This window comes from Prinia subflava, chromosome 7 (assembly GCF_021018805.1).
Source record: "Prinia subflava isolate CZ2003 ecotype Zambia chromosome 7, Cam_Psub_1.2, whole genome shotgun sequence".
In the NCBI taxonomy this organism is placed as follows: Eukaryota; Metazoa; Chordata; class Aves; order Passeriformes; family Cisticolidae; genus Prinia; species Prinia subflava.
The window spans coordinates 4,969,880-4,990,376 of record NC_086253.1 but is presented as its reverse complement, the minus strand read 5'-3'; the positions used below and the strand labels follow the sequence as shown (position 1 = coordinate 4,990,376).

Genomic DNA, 20,497 nt, shown 5'->3' with positions numbered 1-20,497 from the left:
ATCTCCATGGGGTTTTGTCCTGAACCTCCTGCAGGGTGGGGTAAAGGACTAAGTGCTGGTTGATACCGTGTGCTCAGAGGACTCCTGGCGTTTTTCATGTCCACGTTGCTACTTCCAGGGAGATCGTGCCACAAAGTTTGAGTGAAAGTCCGAGAAAGGCTCAAAACCTGTGGCAGCCTGGCCGGAGCTCAGTAACTCCCCGAGCTCAGTGCATTGCCTGGCCGCCTGCAGGGGCTCCCCCCGCCATCCCCTCTCCTCGCCCAGCACTCCCGGTGGGACACCCCGCATCCCTCTGCTCTTTGCGGACATGCCTGAACCCTTCCAGCCCTGCCAAACCCGGTCTCTCGGTACTTTTACATGTACATACATCGATTCAACAAGTTGCTCCGGGGACTGTCGGGCATTGTGGGAGCTGTAGTTCGCCGCTCGCAGCACTACAAGTCCCAGCCTCCCGGCGGAGGAGAAAGAGGAGGAGGAGGAGGAGGCGGAGGAGGAGAGGAGCCGGCACGGCCCAGGCCTGCAGCCCGTGAGGAAGAGCCCCCCGGGGGCGGGCCGCGCCGGCATGCGGCTCCCCGGCCGGCTCGCCCTGCTCCGCAGCACGCCCCTGGCTGCCCGGCCGCCAGGGAGGCTCCGAACGGGGCGGGCGGCGGCGCGGCGCGGCTTCTCCCGCGGGCGGCTCGGCGGCACCATGGCAGAGGAGGCCAAGAAGCGGGCCGCCTTCGCCGCCGTGGACAAGCACGTCCAGGTGAGGCAGCCCGGGGGGCTGCGGGGGGCTCGGAGCCGCGGGGCGGCCGCGGGGTGCGCGGAGCCTCCGGGAGCACGGACGGACCCGGAGTGCGCGGAGGGGCTCCGGGCTGCAGGGACTCCCAAAGCACAGAGAAACTCCGGGGTGCAGGGACCCCCAAAGCACAGAGACACTCCGGGGTGCAGGGACCCCCAAAGAACAGAGACACTCCGGGGTGCAGGGACCCCCAAAGAACAGAGACACTCCGGGGTGCAGGGACCCCCAAAGAACAGAGACACTCCGGGGTGCAGGGACCCGCAAAGCACGGAGACACTCCGGGGTGCAGGGACCCGCAAAGCACGGAGACACTCCGGGGTGCAGGGACCACCAAAGCACGGAGAAACTCCGGGGTGCAGGGACCCCCTAAGCACAGAGACACTCCGGGGTGCGGGGACCCCCAAAGCACTGAGAAACTCCGGGGTGCGGGGACCCCCAAAGCACTGAGAAACTCCGGGGTGCAGGGACCCCCAAAGCACAGAGTGGCTGCAGGGTGCTGGGGTCCCCCAAGGCGTGCAGTGGCAATGGAGTGCAGGGAGCGGCTCCGGGGTGCTGGTACTAGATCTGGTGTGCCGGGACCCCCAGAACACTGAGCGGCCGTGGAGTGCACGGAGCTTCGCAGCGCATGGAGCGGCTCTGGAGTGCACGGAGCCCCCAGTACACAGAGGGATCCCCGAGTGCAGGGACAGGCTCCGCGGTGCCGGGACCCCTCAATGCACGAGTGGCCACGGGGTGCCTGGAGTCTCGCAGTGCCCGGTCGGAGCCTCAGAGGCACGGACGGGTCCCGGGCTGCGTGGGGCGGCTCCGGGCGCAGGGACAGGCTCTAGGTGCTCGGTGGGACTCTGAAAGCACCAAGTGCTGAGAGTTGCACGGAGTCCCCCGGTGCACGGAGCGACTCCGGGATGCCGGGACTGCACAAAGCACAGAGCGGCCAGGGGGTGCGCGGATCTTTCCATGCATGCATGGAGCGGCTCTGGATTGCAGGGACAGGCTCTGGGGTGCCGGGACCCCCCAGTGCTCGGAGTGGCAGTGAAATACACGGAGCTTCCCAGTGCATGGACAGGTCCGGGATCCCCCAGCACACAGAGTGGCTCTGGGGTGCCGGGACTCCCCAAAGCACGAAGCGGCCACAGGGTGTGCAGAGTCCCCCGGTGCACAGACGGACCCTGGGATGCATGGAGCGATTCTGGGATGCAGGGACACCCCAAAGCACAGAGCAGCCACGGACTCTCCCAGAGCACGGATGGACCCTGCGGTTCATGGAGCGGCTCCGGGTGCAGGGACAGGCTTTGGGGTGCTGGGACCCCACAATGCACAGAGAGGCTGTGGGGTACACAGAATCTCTGGTGCATGGATGGACCCTGGGGTGCACAGAGCAGTGCTGTGGTGCCAGGACCCCACAAAACACAGGAGTGCACAGAGCCTTCCAGTGCAAGGACAGACCCAGGGCTGTGCGAGGCAGCTCCCGGTGCAGGGACAGGCTGTGGAGTGCCGGGACTCCCCAGTGTATGGCATGGCCATGGAATGTACTGAACTTCCCAGGGCGTGAATGGGCTTCAGGTGGCACGGACTCCTGCCATGGGCATAGAGCAGCCTTGAGGTTCATGGGTGCAGTGGGGGGCACTGAGAATACCCCTCTCACTCGGAGCATGAACAGTCCTGGGTGCAAAGGGGGACCCTGGGGTGCACGGACGGGTCCTGCTGAGCCTCTTTCTCCTTCGCTTTGGACTTCACTCGCTTTGGCTGCAGCGAAGGGAGAAAAAACTGCTTCTCAGCACTGTGTATGCCAAATTTGGGGTAATGTCTTGCACCTCCAAACTTTCTGTGTGCACCCTCCTATGAGCTGGGCTGTGGTGGGAGTTCAGGCTAATGCCATGTACTGCTCCTTTCTCCAGTCCAAGGATGCGCTGCTGTTGCACCCCATTTCTGATCACCCAAGCAAGGAGCAACAGTCCCTGACCAGGGCGTTCTGTCTTGTCCTCTGCAGGGAGAGAAATGCAGCCAGGGGCTCGAATCAGCCCCTTGAATGTCAGATAGGGCTGGAGCTGCCTGAAGTTTGGCACGATTTGAGGATCGACGGTTACAGTCACGCAGGGTTTATCGGTGCCAGCCCTTTCGCAATAGCGGTGGTGAAATCGGGGTGAGGAGCTGCTGCTAACAAAGTCGATATGAGCAGTTAGGGGAGGAAAAAAAAATATCCCTTTTCCTTCCTGCTCCCCCCTCACTGAGTTAGTGCTTTAAAGTTCAGTTGCTGATGGTTTCCCTTATGTCCCATGAAAGCTTGGCTTGTTCTGCAGCCCCCTTCTCAGTCTACCTGGCTGAGAGAGCACAGCCACATGCTGCGTGAGACCCAGCCCCTGCCGGGCCAACACCATCAAAAGTGATCAGTTTGTGAGATGGGGGAACCTGGGGGCTCTGGCAGCTGCTTAAAAATCCCCTTTCTTACCCAAATCAAGCCCAAAAATGTGCACTAAGGGGTCATAGGAGGAAGGACTCGTCTCACAAGGCGTGGAGCCAAGACACCACTGTTGCTGTGAGTTATCATAAATGGGGGCTCCTTTGATTTGGGGTAAAACCAGTACTTTTGGACTTTTATAATGAAATAGCTGGCCTTTGTGCTGTTTTATGGCCAGGCAAACTTAGGATAATGTTTCTGGCTGTGTTCCAGTTGATTAAAGTTCAACGTCCAGCTTGTGATGCTGGTTAAGTAAATAAGGCAGTGTCTGGGGTAATACCCCAGTGCTTGTGCATGCTGGTTTCAAGAAAAGGTGGAGGAGCTCAGAGTCACTGCCCAGGAGCTGGATGGTCTCAGCTGTCAGTTTGCACTGTCAGGGGGCACTGCTGTTTGTAATGGATACCTTTGTGTTTGCTTGTTAGAGCTCTCAGGAGGGAGCAACTTCATCTCTGAATGAGCTAAGGCTTCCTTTGCACAACAGGGATGTGTGGGAGATACCAGGTTTTGGTTCTGCTGGACAAATCTCTCTTGCTTAACTGTGCCATAAATCTGTGGCACTGGGGGCTTGGGACTGGGACTGGATGAGGCTCCTCACTTGGCATCCACCTTCACACCCATCCCTGCCTTGCTAGGACAGCAGCTCCTTGTGTGGCCGAGGTAAACCTGGCTGTGGGAGGGAGGATTAGGAGAGGAAAAATTGCTTCTCTCTCTTTTTTTTTTCTTTTTTCAAGCTAGATTGGTGTGTTTACCCACAGCACTTGTCCCGGGGTAGTTGCAGGAGCAGAGTTCCCCGGTTCTGGAGTGGGCACTGGGATGACCAGCCTCAGAGGCCGTGGACTGGGGGGCTGTGACAGCCTGGGGGAGCAGGGCTGGCACGGGGATTGGGGCTTTAGAGCTGTAAGCTGCTTGGGGAGAGCTGGCTTTGTGTTTACACAACACCTCTGAAGGCGGGCCCTGCCAACGCCTCCCTTAGAAATGAAAACGCAGGTACTGCCCTGTGTCCTGCTGCCCCAGAGAGGACTGAGCAAACTTTGGGCTTTGCTCTGTATTTATCTGCTGCTTTTAGCTGGACCTCTTTGTTCTCTGACCTTGGAATCTCAGGTTGGACTGGCCAGTGCCTGTGTGCTGCTGATCCTGCTCCATTTGTGTTGCCTTGTTGGCTTGTGTAATGCTGGGCAGTGACTTTAGGCCCTTGGCTTGGCTGACAAAATGCTGTGGTCACTGCCCACTTCACCCATATGAGAGTCCTCAGCTCTGCTGTGGCTCAGTGCCTTGGTTTCGTTTGGTGGGCTTTTAGTGAACAACTTGAAGTGTAGTATTTTTGCATGAGGTGCTGCTCCTCGGTGCTCTGCTTCTCACCATGTTTGCCCTGCCCCTGTTTTTAGAAGTGGATGTTTTGTGGTTGGTTTTGCCCCTGGTCTGGCTGGGGTTGGAGCTGAGGAGGGAGAGGGGGGAGTCACAGTACGGCAGGGTCTGTGACAGCACCAGTTCAGACTGATTTAAAGTGCTGCTTCAGCTCTAATCGCTGATAAATGGATGGGCTGGGACCTTGTGAGCTCTTCCTGCTTCATTACAGTGGAGTCACCGATGCTGAGGCTTTCCCCATCCCTTTAGGGTACCCAGCTGCTCCAAGAAGCTGTCCCACCCTACAGAAATGAGGGCAAAGAGAAGAAACTGCCTCTCCCCAGGTCAAAACAAGTCTTGTGGGAGCACTGGTACTGCCCATGTCCTGCCAGCCTCTGCACAGCTTTGCTTGCCCCTTCCTTGGCTGGCCTTGCTTGGCTCTGCCTGCTGGGTGGGTGACCCTGGGAACCTCAGGAGCTGCTGGGTTTCTGCTGGCCACCTTGCAGGGGTGCAGCACTGACCTGTTGCTCTGCCCAGCTTTTGCAAAGTCACGGTGCTCAGAGAGGGCTGGGATGTAGGCTGAGCCTCTGGTTTTGGAGAACTTCTGTTTTCTTTAAGCTTTTAACTTGCAGAAGCAGGAGAAATGACTAATCCTAGGGGAGTGTGACCTGTGTTGGACTCCACCTTTTCAGGTAAACTTGCGTGACAGCAAGATTTTAGCTGGTTGAAGTGCTGCAGGTGTGGCTTTTTCCACAGCTGCCGAAATCTGCATTTGCTGCCCGTGAGGAAAGAGCTCCAGATCTGTCTAATGTCCAAGAGATAATGCACAACAGCTCTGTGCCTGCATCTCTGGTTGTCTTCATATCTTCCTCATCTGAAGTCTCTGTGGTGATACTGGGCCTCTTTAAGTCAATTTAAGTTTTGGATCCTGTCCAAAGAAAATGAAATACACTGAAAATGGGAAGTGCAGAAGGCTGCAGGTCACTTACAGGGGGTGGGAAACTGAGCTGATAATAAACAGAGACTGACATGGCAGAGAATATGTCTTGCAGAAGTAACACAAGTGCACCCATCCACCCTCAGCCTGCAGCACTTTTTAGGAGTGTATCTGTGTTATGGATGACAGGGCAGTGATCCTTCTTAAATCAGGCAACGTGCAGAGAAAGGCCAGGATGGAGCTGTGGTTAAAATTTCATCCTCTTCAGCACATGCTGCCAGGCTCGCCCACCTCCCAAGTTTTGCTGGACTCTCCTATAGGCAGCTTTACACTCTGTTTTGGAAAACATTTTTTATTATTCACAGGAACAGCTGCTGTGCTCTCTGCTTTGGCTGCTGGTGCATCTGTGCTGTTTACAAACGATGGGGTTGGCAGCAAAACCAGCCTTTTACTGTGTGGCTTCCTTGGGAGATTTTATCTTGAGGTTGTTTCCCCTTCTTCCTCTGTGGTATTGTCTGAAATTCACAGCTTTCCGGCAGGAGAGCTTTCATGGAATGCCAGCAACCACCAGTGAGTGTGCATTGAACACCCTGAGATCGGGCTGTGCTGGTAATTAGCAAGCACATGTCCTTTAATGAGAGGGAGAGTTGATTAAAATCCCTTGGCCGCAGAGCATGGCCGTGCCCTCGCTGGCACAGTGTGTTCCTTCCCTTGCCTGCAGAGTGCTGAGATGCTGTGTCCACGTGCAGCCCTGGACAAGGCTCCTCTTGCATGTGTTTATAATGCCAGTTCTGCTGGGGAAAGTGGACAAAAATCTGGAGCCTCCAGTAAGAGCATTCGTGTGTCTCTCTTTGATTTGCAGAACAATCAAGTTCTTGGGATCGGGAGCGGATCTACGATTGTACACGCGGTGCAACGATTAGGTAGGATGCTCCCCTTCCTGTCCCTCCCACCACAAAAAGTCCCTTTTCCACCTGCCCCAGCTGCTTGAAAGACACCCTAAATCATCTGCATGCTGACTTAGAGCTGGTGCCTTGGGTCTATTCACCGGCTGCTGTGTCCTGCTTGAGGCTGAAGGTTAAAACTGGGCATTGGGCTCCTAATTTCTTGCCTGAGAGTCCTGAGGAGGTAATGATTTGCCACCTGTTCTCCCCACACCGCCAGGAAAAGCTCTCCACTGGCACCCACCACAAACTGGAGCTGAGCTCCTTGGTCTGGTTCCAGCTTTGCCCAGCTCTGCCCAGTGCTGCCTTGCTGTGTGGCTCGGGGCCATGCAGCTGCTCTGCTTCCTTTAACCCGTTTGCCTGTGGCTCGTTTTGCTCCCCACGGTTCACACTGAGGGCCTGCTGTGGTGTAATGAAAATGAGGAATGTGAAATCCTGCTGCATTTTATTTATGTACCCCGCAGCCAGGTTTACCTGCTTGCTCCAGGTGCAGGGGTTTGCTCAGGGCGTGATTCAGAAAATTTCAGCCAAATATTCAAGTGAGGCAAATGCAGTTTTGCAAAGTGAGTGTGAGGGTAATTACTGTCACGGCTCATTACAGAGGCTGCAGAGGTTTAAAGTTCCTTTGCAGGGCACTCTCAGCCCTAGATCTGCTTGTGGAGGTGCTGAACTTTGGATGTCCTTGGATGCAGAGCAGAGCTGCTGTGGGGGCCATGGTGGGTTGGGAGTGTAGGATCAGCCCTGTTGTTCTTGGGGGTCTTGCTTGAATACAGAGGAGGAAACACAGAATCATAAAAGTTGGAAAACACCTCCAAGAGCCTCAAATCTAACGCAGCATCACTGTGTTCACCACCAAACCATACTCCCAAGTGTTACATCCACACTTGCAGTATGAAGATTCCACCACTTCCCTGGGCAGCACAGTTCAGTGTGTCCCACCTGGGTGGCTCTGCCTGTCTGGGGAGTCCCCTGGTGACCCCCAGCTCCCTTGGGCAGAGCCTAGAGCAGGCTGAGTTCTGAGCACAGCCCAGCCCTTCACTGTGCAGGGTCACAGCAGGGCTGGGGCTGTCCCTTGTCACCCATTTCCCCACTCTGTGATGCACTTCATTGTCTGGGAGCTGCTGCTCAGCCTTCTGGGCTTGGCTCAGTACTGCAACCACTCCCTCCTTGGGCACAGAATCAGTCTCTAAATAAATGGCTATTGTATTTGAAGAGGAGTGGCTGTTCCAGGCTGCAAATTCTGGCTTTTCATGTCTCCTGATTGCTTTAGAACTGGGATGTGGCTTGTAACAACATCCAGCCTCGTGTATTGCATGTGCAATCCTTCCAGCAGCAGCATTACCTTGGAGCATGGAGTTCATGTGCTTGCTCTGGTGCTCGAGCTCCTGCTGGCTCTCGGGCTGTTGGCTTGTGCCTGACTATTGTAATTACTAAAATAACATTTTGTCCATAATGATATCTTAGTAATAGATTTTAGTCATTTGAGGTTAGCCTGGGGGAGGAAATATTTCCTTCCATTTAATGGAATACTGTACTTTATTAGTTCTTTCCCCGCTATATATTTAAATGTTCTATAATAAATTCATGTGATGTCCCCAGGGCAACAAGCCAGCAAACCTTTCAGACAGCTGCTGGAGCTCTGTGTTTACATGGAGAGCAGCAAAAACCTGTCTAATGGAGTGAGAGAGGGGATGGGGCCTATTTCCCAGGTGAGGATTTGATGATGGGGCTCCTCTGCTGCTGGAGACATAAAGGTTAATGGCTCCTGGTGGCTTGGGCTGGGCCAGAGTGGGTGTTTAAACATTTCTGACTGTTGAAACTGAGCCTCAGCCTATGGAGGGGGCACCTGTTTGCATTTAGAGTGTGACTGAGTTATTTGCAAGCCAAGCAAGTAATTGCAGTGAATCAGAGGGGCTGCAGCACTGAACTGAGGTTTCTTAAAGTGAAGGTTGCTGTGTTTTTGCCTTGTGCAGTGAACAAACCAAGGCTTCTGCTTTTTTCCTGCAGCTGAGCGAGTTAAGGAGGAGAACCTGACAATTGTCTGCATCCCTACATCCTTTCAGGTGAGTGCTTTCCTCCTTTGCTTTCTGCCAGTCCAAACACTCCTGCAGGGATCCCCCTGGGCTGTGGGAGGCCACCTTGCCCTTCTCTGGGGCAAGGAATGAACCAAAGTGGTGTGAATGAACCAAAAGCACCACTGAAAGCAGTCGTGGTGCAGCCTACAGGAAGAGCTCACAAGGAAGGTGGTGGTGCTGTGTTGCCCTGACCTGAGCTCAGGGCTGGGAGGTGTGTTTGCAGCCAGTGTGGTGAGGCTGCATGTGTCAGGGTTGGTGTGTGGCTTCCTCTGGGTCCCACTGGCAGGAAAATGCTGCTTAGTGGTGAACCAGACTCGTAGTGCAAAGCTCACTGGAGACACTTTGTCTCCTTGGAGTCTGTATCAGCCCTGACAGCTGTAAAGAATAATAGCAAGCTCTTGTGTTTTCAGCAGGAACTTCAAATGCAGCCAGCTGGATTTCATAAGAAATTGCAGAAAAGAAAATGGCTTAATCTCTCATTTGCTGTGCAGCCTTTGCAGGAATTGGTTCATACCAAGCTAGATGTTGAGAGGGCTGGGGGGAGAGGGAGAACATGGCTTGGTGGTGGAATACAGATCTGCTAGGGAAACTTCTGGGCATCTCCCATGCCTTTGGCAACTAGGTTTGATGTCTTTGCCTCTGTTCCCTGAAGTGGGAACCTCCTTTTGGGCAGGCAGAGGTGACAAGATGGGGACCACCTGAGGGGTTTTCAAGGCTGGGTGGCAATACCCCCGTCAGGAAATTGGACATGTGTCCTTCTCATGGTCCTGGTGTGGGCCTGGGGACTGTACTTTTGTCACCCCCTTGTCACCGTGAGGGCAGTCAGGGCAGAGCCTGTCCTGGGAGGTTTTCAGGGACTGGGTGGGTAAAGCCCTGAGCAACCTGGAGCTGACCCTGCTTTGACCTGGAGGTTGGATAGAGACCAACCTGAACTATCCTAAAATCTTAGGAAAATCTAACCTGTCTTACCCTGCAGTTGTTTAGGTGTGGGGGTGACAGGGCTCTCTCTTCCCAGCTGTTGCAAACAACTGGGGTATAATGCAGGGTGCTGCAAAGGCCAGAAAATAAATTAAAAAACAAAATAAAATTAACCTATATCAGTACCTCTGTTGCTTATGTAGACTGTGGTGGGTCTGTCTTTGATCTGTCTCAAAGGATTCCCACCCTGAAATGTCATGTCCCCTTTGAATCTAGGAGAAGTGCTCTGAGTCCAGTCATTAGTTCTTAAAGAAAATATTGATGGAGCTCTTGTGGTGAGCGTGGGCTGGAGCCTGTCCTGCCTTGAAATGTTGTCATAATTCATTTAACACCGAGTTTCTTACCAATAAAACAAAAAAGTTGCTGTTAAAGGGAAGAGAGAGACTGTACACCTGCAGGAGCCAAAATTCCCAGCACGGGGCTGCCTTGTATCTCTTGCAGTCCTTTAGACATCAACCAGATTCCAAGTGGAGCACTCCCAGGTCAGCAAAACAGTGTTTTATTTTCACTGTGCACAGGTGTAGATGGCTGCCTGAGTCACTGGCAAGGAAGAGTTGGTTTCAGTGGGTTTTTATACTCCTCCCTTCCCTGTTGTCAGGTCATTAATCCATCACCATCAGTAAAGCTAGAGCAGGGTAAGTATCTGTCCCCGTTGCGTTGTCTCTTTTCACTGAGAGCACGGAGTGGGGCTGCTCCTGCCAGTGCTGTGCAGTTACCACCACTTCCCCTCAGTTGTGGAGCTCTGCTTTTGGTTCCCCCTGCTCCCATTGCCCTGCAGAGCCTGGAGAGAGCCAAGCCACCTCGTTGCCACACCGCGGACTTTAAGCCTGTTCAGGGTCTGGCCTGCATGTGCAGCACAGTGTTTTTCAATGCTTTCAATTCCCCAGATCCCTGGAATCTCCTTTTGTGGACACCTTGTGATGAATGCCCACCCACTGATTTTTATTCCTTTCATTTTGTGAGTCCTTAGGGGCCCCACAGGCCGTGAGTGTTAAAACTGCATGCTCTGAAATGCCGTGATAAACTCTTCAAATCAAATCTCATTGCCAGGAGTGCCACCTGCTAATTCTAATGCCTGTGGGATGCCAGTACCTGTGACTGATGCACTCTGTTAGTGGGTAGAATTCAGAGGAATCAGCTGATGCAGGCTATTGCACTGGGGTTTCTTGATCTAGCTGCAGCATGGTAACAAGTTTTGACTCAAGCAGAGTCTGTGCAAGGAGGGAATCTCACTCGAATGATGATTTGTAACATGGAATATTCAACCAGTTAGAGATTCAGCAGAGGACACCAAGCTGGGTGGGAGTGTTGGTCTGCAGGAGGGCAGGAAAGCCCTGCAGGGGATTTGGGCAGGCTGGATGGACAGACCAAGGCCAGTTCAACAAGTTCTGGGTCTGCACTTTGGCCACAACAACGCCTGCAGGACTCCAGGCCAGAGGCTGAGTGGATGGAGAGTGGCCCAGAGGAAAAGGCCCTGGGGGTGCTGGTGACAGTGGCTGAACAGGAGCCAAAATGTGCCCAGGTGGCCAAGGAGGCCAATGCCTGGATCAGCAGTGGTGTGGCCAGCAGGACCAGGGCAGGGATTGTCCCCCTGTGCTGGGCACTGGTGAGGCTGCACCTCAAATCCTGGTGCTCAGGTTTGTGCCTCATGACAGGAAAGGCACAGAGGGGCTGGAGCGTGTCCAGAGGAGGAAGTTGAGCACGGGTGTGATGAGGAGGGGCTGGAGGGCTCAGCCTGGAGAACAGGAATCTCAGAGGGGACCTTCTCACTCTCCACAACTCCCTGACAGGAGGGGCAGCCACGTCGAGGTTGGTCTCTTCCCCAAAGTAACAAATAACAGGACAAGAGGAAATGGCCCCAGGTTGTGCCAGGAGAGGTTTAGATTGGGTATTAGGGAAAATTTCTTCTCTGAGAAGGTGGTCAAGCACTAAACAGGCTGCCCAGGGCAGTGGTGGAGTCACCATCCCTGGAGGGATGTAGAAGCCAGGTACATGTGGCACTTGGTGGGGACATGGTTTAGTGGTGGCCTGGGCAGTGCTGGGTTAAGAGCTGGACTTGGTGTTGGTAAAGCCGGCTAAACAATTCAGTGATTCCCTGTTTCAGCTGAGGGGCCGAGCCAAGGGCAGCTCTGGATGCCCTGTGTTGTGTTGCCACTAGAGGGAAACACACGGCCACCGCAGGAAACGAGGATCAGAGCCACCAAGCAGCCGTTTCAGCAGCTTCCCACACTTTTCCCACGAATTGTGCATTTGTTGTTTACTTTTTAGCTCGTTTCCAATATGAAGAATATTTTCTCTGTTAGTTCCACATTACTGTGGTGTAAATATTTAATTTTCTTGCTTCCATTTTTCAGGCAAAGGAGATAAGAAGGGCTGGATGGGTGTGAGGGAGAATGATGTCCAAGCTGAAACAACACAGGATTTAAAAATTCTGTATCTGCGTTAGTGCTTAGATACAAGAGATTCCCACCAAGCTGATGAGGCCTCCTGCTATTTAGTATGGAGAGGCCCAAACCCAGGAGTCCTGTTGCACCACATGAGCATTTCAGTTCAAATCAGCAGCAGGATTTTCTTTTGATTAAACTGCTCTGGTCTGGAAACATCATTTTCTCCTTGCTGCGTGTTCCTGCTGCAGCCTCTGCACGAGCTCAGAGGGGAGCAGTGGAGCTCTCCCAGGGAGGCTCCATCCTTGCTGCAGCCAGGGAATGAATTCACCAAGAGTCTCTTTTCCTTTCCTGCCACTGGTAAATGGTGTTTATTTTCTTGGTGCACAGGCCCGTCAGCTGATCCTGCAGAATGGCTTACCACTGAGTGACTTGGACCGAAATCCAGAGGTAAGTGGGACCTGGAGGGGAGATCTCACCTGGCCCTCCTCTCACCTGGTCCTTCAGAAAGCATCCAGGCTCCTTAGTCCTCCCCTGAGGCTGAGTTTGGACAGCCACATTGCAGAACTTGAGTTGGGACAACAGGAAACAGCCTCAAGTTGTGCCACAGGAGGTTCAGGTTGGATATTAGGAGAAATTTCTTCACTGAAAGGTTGGTTAAGCACCAGAGTAGGCTGCCCAGGGCAGTGGTGGAATCAGCATCCCTGGAAGTGTTCAAAAACATGTAGATTTGATGTTGAAGGACATGGTTTAGTGGGGACCTGGCAGTGTCTGCTGAATGGTTGGACTCAATGATCTTATAGGTCTTTTCTAACCTTAATGATTCTATGATTTTAACAGGTTTAGTTTATTTTTCCCCCAAGTTCTGTCTTAGTTCTTGTCCCTGTAGATGGCAGGAAGGCTGCTGAGTTGTGTTGCCTCCAGGTGCTTGGCATCTCTCCCAGGATGAGGCTTGAGACAGGGATATTGCCGAGCTGTCAAAGATTTTTCCTGAGAAAATCTTGCACTCTGGTCCTTAAACGAGATGTGCCTTGCAGGCCAGCAGCTGCTTTGGGTTTCTCTTCCTCTCACATGCCTGTGCTTGTTAGGGGAGCCTGGGTGCTCTCAGGGTATCCTTGGGTGGCCCATGAGACACTTGTCTCTGGCCAGGCTGGCATCGAGGTGTCCCAGCTCTGGTGACATTTGTGACTGCTGCTTGGGATGCTCCACCCCTGGAGCTGCACCAGGAGCAGGGCCTGGATGCTGCACACGAGGGGTTTCCACATCCTTTTTCTCCTCTTCCCACAGCTTGATGTTGCCATTGATGGAGCAGACGAGGTGGATTCTGACCTCAACCTTATCAAAGGTGGCGGGTGAGCCTTGCTGTCCCTCTGTCTGTCTGTCCCAGTGCTGGTGGGGGGCTCTGAGCACCCCTGGGTGGCTGTGGGTGTCTGGGGTGGGCTGGAGAGGATCCTGTGCAGGGCTGTGTGTGCACACACAGTGGGAGATCGCTCCTGCCAAGGCTGCCAGGGACAAGGACACAAAGTGAGGGGTGAGGATGAGGAGGATAAGTGGGGCAATGCCAGCACTAAAACCAGCAAGGACATATTGGAGGGGACTGGACTTCAAGGCCATTAGGCACAGTGAGGAGCAGTCTGATGTTTTCTGGTTTTGTTTTTATTTTTTTTCCCCCTTGCAGTGGCTGCTTGACACAGGAGAAGATAGTTGCAGGATTTGCAAAGTGCTTCATTGTTATTGCTGATTACAGGTGAAGATATTACTGTTCATAATACCTTTCTCCTCCATGGGAGGTTTCAGATGGTGCTGTGTTAGGCCATTATTGTCATTCCAATGGTTACAGGAAAGCAGGAATGGGTGGAAATGAACCTGGCTCCCCGTATTCAGCAATTCAATTTATCTTTTTTCTTAATTTTCAACTCAGCAGGCCTGCTTGGGAGTCAGCAGAGCTTGTGGGGAAGTGGCAGTTCTGCTCTCTGAGCCCAGTGATTGTCAGCATGGGATAAATTTTCCAGCCATGGGGCTGTGGAAAAAACAACTCCTGTTCTGCTTGTCCAAAGCATGTCAAAACAGGGCTTGTGAGTGGATAGAGCATTGTGAACTGAAGTGGCTCTTGCTGCAGCAGGGCACTCATGGACTGACCCTATCTCCTCCCGAGCCTTGTGCCTGAGGGGTTTGCAAGGGGCCTGGGGTGATGTTAATGGTGTCAGCAGTGTGATGTCCAGCATTAATCCCACCTCAAACTGTGCCCTCAGGAAAAAATCTGACAGCCTCGGGGAGCAGTGGAAGAAGGGAGTTCCAATCGAGGTCATCCCCATGGCTTATGTCCCTGTCACCAGGGCCCTGACCAAGAAATTCGGCGGTGTCGTGGAGCTGCGGATGGCTGTTAACAAAGCAGTGAGTGTCCCTGGAAGCCCTGCATCCCCTGAGGAACCTCCTGAACCTGGGCAAAGGGAGGGCCAGAGGTCTGGCCCTTCATCTAGTGAAATCTGGGCTTGCACTCCCACAAGTGACATCTGGTGTAATTCCTCCTTATTACACTTTGGTTACTGAATTGCGTATTTAGGTGTTGGGGCTGCTCACTGAACAAAGCCTCTCTGGCTGTGACTCCTAAAGAAGCATCCCGGAGCAGGGAGCAGAGGGATTGCCAGCTGGGGTCTGACCTGTTGCCCTGGGGGTGCTGGGGGGTGCTGGGGGGCTGCAGGGCACTCTGAGCTGCCACAGAAGGTCTCGAGTTGGGGGTGATGGTTTCACTGACAGGTTTGTTGTGGGAACGGCCCAAATTTACTTGAACGATGGCTCCAAACCACTGCAGTGGGGACAGCTGGTCCCAGTGAGGGCTGTGACAGTCCCTGGCTGGGATCAGGGGACACAGGGCTCATGCCATGACAACTGGGTGTGCTTCCAGGGCCCTGTGGTGACCGACAACGGGAACTTCATCCTGGACTGGAAGTTTGACAAGGTCCACGAGTGGCGTGAAGTGAACACCGCTATAAAGATGATACCAGGTGATGCCTGAGTTTTTAAAAACTACAAAAGCTGGCTGAGGCTTGGTGTGTGATAATTAACTTGGACTGTGGCAGCTCCCTCCTGGATATGAGGAAATGTGTGTGTGTATTGGCTGCCCTCCTGCAGGTCCCTGTATTTGTCTCTACTCAAGAGAGAGTCAGCTCAATTGGTGCAGTTGTGCCCATGTGGCTTTCTCCACGTGGTGGTGAAAACCTGGAATGATGCTGGTTGATGTTGACACTATTTCCCATTAGGCACAACAGTCCTGTCCTCTTCCTTACTCTCCTTGTGCCCATTTAGAGAGGGACTTCCAGTGGAAACACCAGTGCACTCTGGAGGGAGGGCTTGCACTGTATTATGCTATTTTCCAGGAGCTGCTTACAGCTCTGCATCCCATTCCCATTGGGAAGCCCACCCTGCTGGCCTTGCTGTGAGGATAAAGTGTGCCCAAGCTCTTGCTGGGCTCGAGCAGCAGTGGCTGAGTGCTCTGTTTGCAAACAAAACAACCTGTTTGCAAGGACTCCTGCCTTGCATGAGACCTGCTGCCCAGGCAAGAGCTGCCTCTGGATCATCCAGGTCTGCCCAGGGGCACTGGCACTCAGGGAAGGCTCTGAGTCTTCAGGGAAGCAGCCTCTGGATGTCTTGGCAAAGCCTGATAATCCCTGAAGCCCTGCCTTCACTGCCAGAACATGCAGGAGCACTTTGGGATCTTGTTGCACAAACGCCAGCATCCTCACAAAGCAGCCATATACTGTCCTGGCTCTGCAGCTGAAACACCAGACCAGGCAGAGGCTGTGGGTGTAGGCTGGGTGAAGAGTGGCAGTAACTTCTGGCTGTTTCTGGTCAGTGGTTTTGCTTCCCTCAGTAGTTCTTGTCACAGAATTGTTGGGCTTGGAAGGTTCCCCACTGCTGGTCTGGGCTGCCTCTGGTGCATCCTACTCCAGTTGGTGCCTGTGGCTGTACAAATCTCTGTATCCCCAGAGTTGTGTCTGTGCAAGAGACAGTGCCTGGTTGCTCTGCACAGCAGGAACTTCTTCCCTGCATTTCTTTTTGGTTGAGAAAGGAACAGTAAATAATGGGACCTGTCCCACCCTGTGGGTGTGGTCTCAGCACTGTTTTCTGCTCAGAAATGTACCTGCTAAGGGAAGAGGAGCTTCTTCCCTACCCAGAAGTGGAGCCTAAATGTGAGACTGTTAAAGCCTGAATGCAATGCTGGGAGAAGGGTTTTGGCCACCCTGTGCTTGTGGTAGCCCTTGTCCTCTGTTTCTATCCACCCTCCTGGCCTCTGGCTGTGTCTCAGTGATCACTGGGAAGTTAGGAGCACCCCATAATTAAATGCAATCAAAAGTACATTTACAAATGGGCCACAAATTGCAGAGGTATCACCAGAGGTGCTGAGTTTTAACATTTGAACAAGTGTTAGCCAGCTGATCCCTTACAGGATAGTCTTGCAGATGATCCCCAGTCCTGTGAGAGTGTGTAGCTTCCTCTTGCTCACACGGGTCATCAGATGGCAGAAAATGCTGTTCTCATGATTGTGTTGGTGCAGCAGCGTGGCTGGGGCAGCATGGGAGCTTTGGGAGTTGCTTCTCAGTCTCTGCAGAGTTTTTGCAGAGTTTTGCATGGAAAAGATTTCCCAGAAGCTCCTGTGTGGCCGATACAGGTTGGACACTTCTCCAAACCTCTGGTGGAGCCACTGGTGCAAAAGCACAGGCAGAGCAGAGGGCAGGAGCACAGTTGCTATAGGACACAAACAAAAGATGAAAGACTCCAAGTATTTCAGAAAGCAAAAGGCACAAAAAACCTTAATTTATCTGATTTTATAAGGTGTTCCAACAAAGACTTAACACAATTGGTGAGCAGGAATGACACCTCCCCAATCCCATTGGTCAAGCTAGAGAAACAGCCACAATAGAATGTAACAGAAAGGCAAAACACCACCTGGAGAATGATTGTTTTGGGGAAAGGAAGATTGTTTTGGGGAAAGGAAGATTGTTTTGGGGAAAGGAAGATTGTTTTGGGGAAAGGAAGATTGTTTTGGGGAAAGGAAGATTGTTTTGGGGAAAGGAAGATTGCTTTGGGGAAAGGAAGATTGCTTTGGGGAAAGGAAGATTGCTTTGGGAAGAAGCTTTCCTAAGAAACTTTTCCCTTGGGAAAGGAGTCAGCAGCTCCCAGCAGGCTGGAGTCTCTAAGCCCCAAAAATACCACAGCACGGGGTCGGCCGTGGCAGTAACCAGCGCTCTCTCGTTTGCAGGCGTGGTGGAGACGGGGCTGTTCATCGACATGGCACAGGTGGTGTATTTTGGGATGGAGGACGGCTCTGTCAGCCTCAGGGAGAGGCAGCCCTGCTGACAGGGCCCTGCCATGGGCACTCGGCCATCCTGACTGTGCCAACCCCGACGTTTTGCCTTAAGGAGCGGCGGCTGTCGCAGGAGACCCGCGGGAGCGCCCATCGCAGCCCGCTGGCGTGATACTGAATGTCTTCTTTTTTTAAACAAACAAACAAACCACGTGAACAAAGAAACAAACAGAAAATAGATTCTATTTATATATATATATATTTTTACTTTACAGGAATGTCGTCTTTTTTTAATGAGTCGTTTCAACGAATTGCTTTAACGTTTTTATTTTCTTTTCTAAGAAATACTTACCAAAACATTACTCCCTGGTTTTGTGTTTGGAGGGTTGTTGTTTTTTTTTTTCTTTTTTTTTCAAAGAGAACTTGAACCCTTCTGGTTGCTCATAGTGCTTAATGATGGAAGTCAGAAATACAATCCTAATGCATCATTCCTAACTATCCTGGCTGGGAGGGTGATGTATGTAACAGGAGCACATCCAGTTGGGACCTGCTGATGCCTTATTTGGAACCTTTTTGGTTCAGTATTTTATGCCTTTTATTTTTCTATACCACTGTTTTTTAATAGTTCAGGATGTCTGGTTGTCCTCTGTGCACCATGACAATTCTCTGAGCCTAGGGTGGTTCTACATCTCCCTTTCTGGGACATTAATAAGGGCCTTTTCTGGGCTTCTGAATGGAGGAGACATTCATCCTTTGAGCCAAACTCTGCTCTTATTTAATTCAGTACCTCTGATTAAAGTCTGTCCTGTAGCTGGAGATGTTTGGGACTTCGTCCTTGTAGACCAAGAGCAGAACTGGGTGCTTGATGAAGTTTACAGGAGCATATTTTAGCAGCTTAGGGCAGTATGGAATAGTGTTCAGTGGCAAATAATTTGGTTTGGAATAAAGGTTAATCATCCCCCCTCACGGCTGGTTGATTTGTGGAAGGATAGAGCAGAACACACAGGAAAGTGGAGTCTTCCTGCCTAAATTTTCCACGTGTAGCAGGAGAGAGACACTCGTTCAAAATCTCATTTTTGGTGTATAGGTGCTTTGCATGGTTCTGATGTCGAAATGCAAGCCCTCTCTGTGTTTTAGACACTGAAATAAAGAGCTGTTATACAAGACTTGGTGGTAATTTTTTCTCAGAGTGATTTATTTTGTGGATAATGGGGTAGATCATGGTCAGGCCAACTTCTGCTAACTTCCCCCTGGCAAGCACTCCGGCCAAACAACCCTTCTGCTTTTGATTTCTTTTTGCTTAAGGTAAATGAATTATTTAAAATGAACCAAATTATCTGGTCAACACTTGTTATCTGCAGTACTTTCCTCAACAGACACTGTCTTCAATTTACACATCTAAAACCTGTGCATCCAAATCCAGCTCTTGTACTGAGCAAATGCCAGCAGCTTGCTGGAGACACTGGGGTTTCTTTTCCCTCAAGCCTGGCGCTGCAGGAGCCATTTGCAAAGCCCTGGCTCTGGCTGGGGGCTGTTTTCAGATGCTCTTGGGCTGCTAATGTAATCCTGGACAAACAGAGAGCAATCGAGCACAGCTTTGTGCCCAAGTGCCTTCTCACTCAGCGTGTGCTGGAAATGAGATTAGCTGGAGCGAATGCTGCTGTTGACTCTCCTCTGTCTGAAATCAAACAGCTCCTTCTCAAAAAGCCAATAAACCCATTACTGCACCATTACTGTCTGGCCCTGCACCAGCCGTGATCTCATTCAGCTTTGTGCCTAGCAGGGGCTCCTTAGCCTGAAGATGGGCAGGTCTGATTCCTGAGCTGCTCTGGGTGCTGAGGTGGATCCCCAGGGGCTTTGGCAGCAGATTCCCCTGCTGGGGTGGGACTTTGAGTGGGTTTCAGGCTGGGGGTTATGGGCAAGGTGTGCACTGTGCCACACAGCTGGAATTAAAATGTTTGTGTGGAATTAAAATCCCTGGAGAAAATTTAGCATCTGAATCCCCAAGCTGACATTTGCAGAATCAGTAGATGGGTTTGACTTAAGGGGCTCTTGGCAATGGTCATGTCCTTTCCCTTGGAGGCTGCCAGGCTCCCTCATGTGTCATGACCACCCTCATCCTCATCTGCCAGCACACTCAGGTGTGCTGCAGGGAGTCTGTCCCCTCCTGGGGTGGCTTTGTGCCCTGGCTCTGCCCTGTCACCAGCACAGCCCACTCACTCTGATGCTCAGCTGCCTTGCCACAAGCACGTTTGGAGAAAGTGAAGTGTACAGGCACCAGAGGTACTTCTAGTCCCTGGTCCTTGCTTTTCTAGGCTATCACCATTATTACAAATGTTTCTGGAGAGGTAACAGTTGGAAGATGAGCATGCTGTGGTAGATGTCCAGCTGAGGGCAGGCACTGCAGCTCCCTGTCACTTCCTTGGGTAGAAGCAGTGCAGCTGCTCCTGAGAGCTCCCGAGTCTGAGTTTGTTGGATTTGATTTCACCACCTTTGGCTGGTTTCACTGTGGCATTTGCTCTGGGCTTTCATCTTTCAAGATGTTCCTCAAAAGAGCCTCCAGAAGCCTTTAGAAATCAGCGGCCACCTCTATCCCACCCTGCTGTCTTGCACCCTGGGAAGAAATGCAGGGATTTTTAGATATTTTTAGATATTTTTAGCAGATGGCATAGGGAAAAAAATGCTATCAAAAGCAGGTGGAAGGAGGTGTCCTTTTATGCCCAAGGCAGGCTGGCTGTGGCTATTTAGAGTGCATTCCTGCAGTGGGTTCTGTTACCTGATGTGATCCAGTCCCCCCCCATTGCCTTTGGGTTGTGTGTGGTGGGTAATGCACTGAGATTTACCATTAGCACTGAATTATGGATTAACTTGGCCCTGGAGGAAACAAACGTTTCAAGAAAGAGCAACAGCAGCACTAAAATTAATGAGCAACAGAGGTAATGAAACACTAGTCCCATTCAGGAAAAAAAAAAAAAGGCAATATAAATATAGTAAGAGAGTGCATCAGATTCAATTTAATTAACCAGTGGTTAATAGGTTAAATAATTAAAATTAATTAATTAAACCAACGAGAAAGAAATTATGTGTTTTGTTAAACCAACTCACCTTGTTCCATGTTGTATAGAAAGTATTACTATCTGTCAAGTTATTATAGTCAGTGTAGGATGGGATTTATGATCTGACATAATTACTGATCTGAGAAATGTGGCATAAAAAGAGGTGAAAATAATTAAGGAGGCAGCATAGAGGATATGTGCTCTGGGTATTAAACAAAAAAAATACAGCTAAAGTGAT

General features: G+C 51.8%; 1 protein-coding gene across 1 annotated transcript; it reads left to right on the top strand.

Moving 5' to 3' along the window:
- The first annotated feature begins 463 nt into the window (after positions 1-463).
- On the top strand, positions 464-18,369 carry RPIA (ribose 5-phosphate isomerase A). Its single transcript, XM_063401393.1, has 9 exons — positions 464-745; positions 6,380-6,440; positions 8,469-8,524; positions 12,289-12,348; positions 13,186-13,250; positions 13,577-13,645; positions 14,151-14,292; positions 14,804-14,903; positions 17,159-18,369. Exons 1-9 carry the CDS (start codon positions 563-565, stop codon positions 17,254-17,256), a joined length of 834 nt encoding a protein of 277 aa, XP_063257463.1. The 5' UTR covers positions 464-562; the 3' UTR covers positions 17,257-18,369.
- Positions 18,370-20,497: the final 2,128 nt, after the last annotated feature.

Bases quoted from the DNA above. Each gene is read 5' to 3' on its own strand.
- RPIA (XM_063401393.1), top strand. From the start codon at position 563: ATGCGGCTCCCCGGCCGGCTCGCCCTGCTCCGCAGCACGCCCCTGGCT. The intron at 746-6,379 runs GTGAGGCAGCCC...TTTGATTTGCAG, and splicing joins CCGTGGACAAGCACGTCCAG to AACAATCAAGTTCTTGGGAT. The intron at 12,349-13,185 runs GTAAGTGGGACC...CTCTTCCCACAG, and splicing joins ACTTGGACCGAAATCCAGAG to CTTGATGTTGCCATTGATGG.